Raw genomic sequence first — 7,466 nt, 5'->3', positions numbered from 1 at the left:
TTTTTCTGAGTGTAGAGCCATTGACTTGGCATTGGTACTTACTGTATGGTCAGTAGCAAGTTTTGTTTGCTATGAGTGCTTCAGTTTGTCTTTTTTAAACATTCTTCCCTGCAAAATACTCTGTAAGGGTGAACTCATATCATGCACAGTTGCCTTATTTCTTCCTGGAGCATCATTATTGTCAAGATCGCGTGCACTGTAAAATGTAATATTGTGTTTAATTAAAAATATTAAATAGGCTGAACTCAATTTTTATCAATTTGTTATTAGAACTCAATTTAAATAACTTACCAGTACTTTTTATGCAAAAACGCTGATAAACTCGATTAATTTGAGTTGTCCTAACTTAGAAAAACTAAGTAAGCTGGAAGTTTTGCTTCTCTGGGCGGAAGGATGAAAGATGTGTTTTGAAAATGCCACGTGACTACCGTCCTCCTCCCTCGCGGATCAGTCCGCATGTTCACGGTGCCAGCATTTGTTATGGAATATGTTGAGCAAACCTGGAGAAGCGTCAGCTCAAGAGACTATTGTTGTCATTACTGTGGATCTTTACCTGATACACTGACTTGGTGAGTAAATGTTTACTCTTATTCAAACTGATTTTGTGGCTTCTCTTAGTTTAGCACCAGGTTTATAATCTTGCTAGCTAGTTAGTGTTAGCCTAGCATTGCTGCTGCCGCTGGGCTCATGTTACTTAAAAATTAACACCACAGCCTTAAAAACCTTACATAAAACTATGTCGGTGAAATTTTCTGTTGATCGTTTGAAATAAATAAGTGAGATAAGAGCCCAGACAAAATTCTTTGGGAGGTGCAGCCGTTAGGGGTGGGATAGGTGTGGGGTGTGGATAACAGAGCTCTCCGAAAACGTGGAAGCACTTTTGCAAATATGTGATATTTTGATAAATTAAGTAGATATTTGAGCATTACACAGCTACATTCTCGCCTGAAAATATCTTAAAAGGTTATTTTGTGATCCAGAAAGGGTAGTCTGGGGAAAAGGAGGATCGCATTTGTCGGCCACGGTTGTCGGAGCCTGTGCGTACTTGTAAGCTCGGCAATGGCGGAGGAGCGCCGCTGAAAAACTTATTACTTTTTCTGGGTCACAAAATAAACTTTTAAGATATTTTCAGGCGAGAATGTAGCTGTGTAAAGTTCAAATATCTGCTCGATTTATCAAGACATCACATATTTGCAAAAATGCTCGGAGACGTCCATTTGTTGTTCATGCTTTGTGGCAGCTTTAGAACATCTGTGGCATCTATTAATGTCAAATCTAGCCTTTATTTAACAAAATAAGCAAACTCTATGTTACAGTGATTGCACAGCCATTAAGGATCAGATCTGTTTCTGAAATATGTTCTGTTTTTTTCTCCCTCTGCTTGCTTCTTACTGTCTTTGAGGCTCGGGACCAGCACTCCTGCTGTTGGACAGAAAGACATCAACTCAGTGGTAAGGATTTTTGGTTTTCCAATATATTAGCAACTGTCAGTGACATTTATATTAATCAGGCTGAACTTTAATCATACTTTAGATCAGCCTGTTTTACTTATTGTTTTGTTTGTGCTTTGGTTTGGGGAAGTTGTTTCTTTACTGATCTTTTCCTGTCTTCTGTTATTAGACTTGAGATATGACTGCACTATGCTGTTGCTGGTGACTCCAGTTAATTCTACAAGACATGCTGTGTAAGTAAACAAACAACAACAGTTTGGTCTGCATTTCTTCAAACTTAGTTTAGAGGGTCTACACTGTATATAGTGAAGTCTGCAAGTTTTCGAACAGCAAAATTTGTTTTGTGCCCAAATCATTTTGCACATCATTAGAATGAAAGTTATTGCCCATGTTTGCATAGCCCTTTTTAAAATGATGCTTTCATGACATTATTGTGTGTTGCGTGGTGGTCACGGCTATCCAGACTGACAATTGGGACATTGAATGTCACCTCTCCGGCGGGGAGGGAGCCTGAGATTGTCTAAATTGGAGTCTGTTTTATACCAAATGCAGAAAAAAATGTTTTAAGAAGGCAATTAAGTTCATGTTCCAAAAAATGTGATTGTTTGCTTGCAGGAAAACAGGAGAGATGAGTCCTCCGTCACAGATGGTGTGGTCAGTGAAGATGGTCGCCTGCAGGTTCATGCTCATTGCATCTCCAACCCACATCCACTGCCACTGTACTTAAGGGAAGTTAAAGACTTTCTTCTGCACCTACATTTGGATCACCTCGATCCATGACAGTCATTCAGGCAGTAATGCCTGGACTGGAAACAAGCATCCTTAAAATAATACAACATTCCAGCTCATGTGTTGGAATGAAAAACAAATGTGTTGTTTAAATTAGAGACTGCACTTGTGACAGAACAACAAATATTTTATTTTGATTATATAAGTAATGTAAGTACAAAACAAACTTGTGGTAGGCCTAAACTTATTTTCAGAATAATTACATCTGAGACTTTGTTTCATTGTAAGATTATAACAGTGATGGCAATATAATTGTTTGTTGTTCAGCAGAACAGTGTCCAGTATGTTGGCTGTTGTACTTTGTTGTGTTTGAAAATAAAAGTTGTGCTCATTTTAACATCATTACAAAAATTGTTGTTAATTATTTTTAATCATATTCATGGTACCACAAATTGTTTTTTCATTTAGTTGAACTTGAAATGTTTGTCAGTAGCTTAACAATTAGTATTGTACAGTCAGAAATATCAAGTTATTCTTAATACTGCAGACTTGCAATGTATAAGTTGTCCTAACAGTCATCTTAAGTAAGCTTTACTTAGTTTTTTTGAGGCAACGAGTTTCCATAATTTTTTGAGTTCTGGGAACTAACAAGGCTGTACAGTGTACTCAAAATGAGTAAGTTGCCCTAACTTGGTCATCTTACGTAAACTTGATCCAATTTTTTTGAGTTCTGGGAACAAATGAGCTTGTACAGAGTACTCAAAATAAATAAGTTGTCCTAACTTAGTCATTTTTAGCTAAGCTTTACTCAATTTTTTTGAGGCAACGAGTTTCCATAATTTTTTTGAGTTCTGGGAACTAATTAGATTTTACAGTGTGGAGGTTGTGGTGTGAGGACCCTAATGCAGACGAACGAGGCAGAACTGAACTTTAATGAAAAGCGAGCTTTTATTGTAGCTAAGAACAAAAACACAAGCCAAACAAAGGAAATAACCAGGGGAGAAACTAACATAAAACCTGCACTGGAAAAATTGAGTACATGAAACATGGAGATGCAGGAAAGGTTAACAGACGAACGGACAACAAACACGGGGACCTCATAAATACACAGAGGGATGAAGAGGAAAGAGGAAACACATGGGTAGCACAGCTGGGGTGAATAAACATAATGACAAAACAGGAGGAAGCAAAACTGAACACAGGACACTTGACTGTCAAAATAAAACAGGAAGCACAGAGACGCAGACCTAAGACTCACAGGCATGACACCACACCAGGGATAAACGGATGCAAACGGGGAGACGAGATGAAACACAAGGAGAGCAACAAGGGAACAGGTAAGGGAGAGGGAGCGAGAGGGGACACGAGAGAGAATGAGTGAGAGGGGACAAGAGACAGGGGGGATGCGGAAACATGGATAAACATGACAGACGGGACTGGAATGAACCCGAGGAGGGGGAACATGGGAACAGAAAAGGAAAGCAAGACGCACACACAAACCCAAAGAGAGTAAATGGACTGATTCTTATATAGTGCTTTTCTACTCTCCCGGAGTACTCAAAGCGCTCTATACATCATGCCACATTCACTTTCTTTCTATACTTAGTGCTTCCTAACTACTTTCATACTCCAATGAATGCATTGGAGAGCAACTTGGGGTTAGTATCTTGCCCAAGGATACTTGATATGCAGACTAAAGGAGCCAGGAATGGAACCACTAACCTTCCGATCAGTAGGTGACCTGCTCTACCTCCTGAACTACAGCCACCCTAGAGAGGTAAACAGGACAAAGACACACGGGGGAAAACAGGGAAAACTAGACAATTCAAAATGCAGAATAAATTCCTGACCAAGTAATGAACCTAAACATAAACCATAATACAAAATTACACTAAAATACAAGAAAACTCAAAACGCTGCTTCAAATGACCCAGGACGATTCAGTTGTCCCCACTCTCCCACTGGCTTGCACTTATGCTGTCCTTAACAGTCCAGGTGCCTTGTGCAATTGAGTTCTTCCTCAACATCTGAAGTCATCTCTATCACACACACTTACTGAGGTAATCAATTTTAGGCAATTTCTGTTTTTGCTTAAATGGGGAAGCTGTGACACACTGTCTTCTCATCTCCAGTTAAAGATTTTTAATTACTTTCTTTTATTTGTTTTTGTTAATTTTTATAGCAAGTAACACAGACCCATGCCACATCAGTGCACTTATAGTCTATGCTATTTTGCAATGCCCAGTCCTAGAGAAAAAAATCCCAACAATAAAACAGATAGAAAAAGAAAATAAATTAAAATGACAAAAACTTATCATCTTTAATTTCCTAAGAACATGACAATGGTAAGATCCCATTAGCTTCATGTCCAAAATTTTAACTTCCCAATTCACAATTGGTACTTTTACAGGCTTTTGCAATGTAACTTCTAGCAACCAACAACAAGTTCAACTGTCATTCATTTCTCCTTTGTTAAAAGTAAAAGATGAGGAAAGAAATAATGGTATATCAGACTGCATTAATAGGAAATGGATATATTTTGCCTGACCTCTTTAGGAGAGACCTCTTTTTCTAGACTACTTGAGCTCACACAGCTCAACACACGATCCAACATAAAGCCAAAATCCAGCGTAGAGCGGCTGAGTGAATGTGGTCTGGACTCTGTGCAGGAGAGACATGGTTTTTGAGACGCTGTAAAACGACAGAATACCCGCTCTGTGATCCACGTATACTCCTATTCTGGGTGACTGAGGGCCTGAAATGACAGTTCTGATTTTGTTATGCCTCAGTTCATAACCATTTTTGAAACACTCCAGTGCCCAAGAACTGTCATTGTTCCCAAATAGACTTTCATCTCCTGTTCTGCTGATATTCTTGTATGAAACTGCCACTGAAAGTGCTCCTCCACTCCACACCACCTCCCAGTAACAACATCCAGTCAGACTCTCTCTGCTCAGGACTTGATGTCTGTTGATGAATCTGTCTGAGTGATGACTATATAAAAATTTTTTACCCATACATTTGACTTTTTTGTCTCCTTCAAATAAGAGACTTGTGTTTGCTGTGTTAAAATCCAGCGTTAGTTCTTGTGATAGTCCGAGGAACTCAGCTCTGGTTTTGGGCTCAGGTTGAGACATTACTGCATCCACTTCCCCCTCTAACTGTGAGACTGCGGCGCCAAACCGGATTTCCTGTAGTTTACGTTTGAACTCTGACACAGTTGTCATCACATCCTCAAAGTACTGCAAAGTACATGTTTTAATGTCGAGTGATCCAACAGATTCATGCACATGTGACAGTGAGGTGTACGTCTGGAGAAAGTGGGTGTGATCCTGTGTATGAAAGAGCTGCCCCAGCTCAGCATCTTTCCTCTTCAGCACAGTGATCTCATTCTCTATTCTGTCCTGAAGCTCTCTTGCACGACACACTTCAGCTTTCTGACGAGATCTGATCTGCTGTTTTACATCATTAAAGATCTTCTCACTGTCCCTCACTGCTTTATCAGCAGACTGAGTGATGGCTTCCACCTCCTCCTGAAGCACCTTTATGTCTTTTTCTTTGTCCCGGATTCTCTCTTGGATTTTCTTTCGACTCACCCCAAGTTCTCTCCGCTTTTTATTCCTTTCTGCTGTAGCTGAAACTGTGTCGTGGCCTTTATGTTCATCCATGGAGCACAAATAACAGATACACTGCTGATCAGTGCGGCAAAATATCTTCATCACCTCACTGTGTTGAGAACAGATGATTTTCTTAAGCCTCTTTGATGTGTCCACCAGCTTGTGTTTCTCAAAGGCAGTAGATTCATAGTGAGGCTGGAGGTGCTGCTCACAGTAAGAGACCAGACACTGCAGACAGGACTTGATGGCTTTCAGTTTCCTCCCAGTGCAGACATCACAGGCCACATCTTTAGGTCCAGCATAGCCATGATCAGCAGGTGAAGCTTGGAGTTCAGTCTTCTGCAGCTCCTCCACTAACTCTGCCAAGACAGTGTTTTTCTTCAGAGCAGGCCTCGGTATGAAGGTCTGTCTGCACTGAGGGCAACTCTGGATGTTCTTCTGATCCTCTTCATCCCAGTAGCTTTTAATACACTTCATACAGTAGCTGTGTCCACAGGGAATAGTCACCGGATCCTTCAGGAGATCCAAACAGATCGAGCAGCAGATTTTTTTCTCATCCAGTCTGCTTGTTTGCCATGCCATTATCGCTCTCAGATAACAGAATTAAAATTAAAAAAGATTTTTAAAACGCAAATTACACAGAAACTACATCTTCTTTATGTGTGCTTCATTATCTGCAGTGGGGCTTGTTAGTAACAGCATCCTGATGTCTTAACTTATGAGAAGATCTGTGAGAGTGAAGCTGTAGAAAAACACTGAGACTGAACACAATTGGTTGATTTTGTGAATAATGAGGAAGTTTTCAGCCTGCAAGTCATGCCAGGAAGCCACAACTCTTGAGAAAAGCACCGTGTGGTTCTACCCACTGTTGACAACACAGAGTATAAGATGCAAATACTAGACGCCTTACACAACCTTAACTCAGTCCTTGACAATTTGTAGACAATTTCAAAATAAAAATGTGCTTTAAAATAGATCAGTGAGTACCGCTTTGCATTTATCACTCTGTCAGATCCATAAAATTATCATTAGGTATTTCAGTGCTGATTACAAACTTGTTTGAGGCTCACAAATGGAAGTTAGAACCCAAATTCAGATGTGAAGTTTAAGATCTTGGGAGCGCTTCACAGGGAGTTGGACTGAGGCTGCTATCACTGCATAGATGTCTCCAGGAAACCAGCTACATTTCTACTATCAGTAGAAATGTAGCACCAAGTCAAAGTCCAGATCTAATTCCAATCGAGAATCTGTGACAAGATCTGAAAACTGCTGTTCACAAACGCTGTCCATCTAATCTGAGTGAGCTGGAGCTGTTTTGCAAAGAAGAATGGGCAAGGATTTCAGTCTCTAGATGTGCAAAGCTGGTAGAGACATACCCTAAAAGACTGGCAGCTGTAATTGCAGCAAAAGGTGGTTCTACAAAGTATTGACTCAGGGGGCTGAATAATTACGCACACCCCACTTTTCAGTTATTTATTTGTAAAAAATGTTTGGAATCATGTATGATTTTCGTTCCACTTCTCACGTGTACACCACTTTGTATTGGTCTTTCACGTGGAATCCCAATAAAATTGATTCATGTTTGTGGCTATAATGTGACAAAATGTGGGAAAGTTCAAGGGGGCCGAATACTTTTGCAAGCCACTGTAGTTAAATAAAACTAAACAAA

At 39.9% G+C, this 7,466-nt stretch overlaps 1 protein-coding gene and 1 long non-coding RNA gene across 2 annotated transcripts; one reads left to right on the top strand and one right to left on the bottom strand.

Annotated features, from left to right (window-relative positions):
• The first annotated feature begins 264 nt into the window (after positions 1-264).
• LOC134619444 (uncharacterized) lies at positions 265-2,657 on the top strand. Its single transcript, XR_010091986.1, has 4 exons — positions 265-569; positions 1,403-1,451; positions 1,621-1,684; positions 2,067-2,657. It is a non-coding gene; the product is annotated as an uncharacterized LOC134619444 (long non-coding RNA).
• A 1,252-nt stretch (positions 2,658-3,909) lies between these two features.
• LOC134619188 (E3 ubiquitin/ISG15 ligase TRIM25-like) lies at positions 3,910-6,379 on the bottom strand. Its single transcript, XM_063464959.2, has 2 exons — positions 5,343-6,379; positions 3,910-3,949 (listed from the first exon to the last, which is right to left on the bottom strand). The coding sequence occupies exons 1-2, from the start codon at positions 6,377-6,379 to the stop codon at positions 3,910-3,912; spliced, it is 1,077 nt and encodes a 358-aa protein (XP_063321029.2).
• Between the last annotated feature and the right edge of the window lie 1,087 nt (positions 6,380-7,466).

Source organism: Pelmatolapia mariae, linkage group LG20 (genome assembly GCF_036321145.2).
Source record: "Pelmatolapia mariae isolate MD_Pm_ZW linkage group LG20, Pm_UMD_F_2, whole genome shotgun sequence".
NCBI lineage: Eukaryota > Metazoa > Chordata > Actinopteri > Cichliformes > Cichlidae > Pelmatolapia > Pelmatolapia mariae.
Note: the sequence above shows the minus strand (reverse complement) of the source record. Positions and strands in the feature narration are given on the sequence as shown.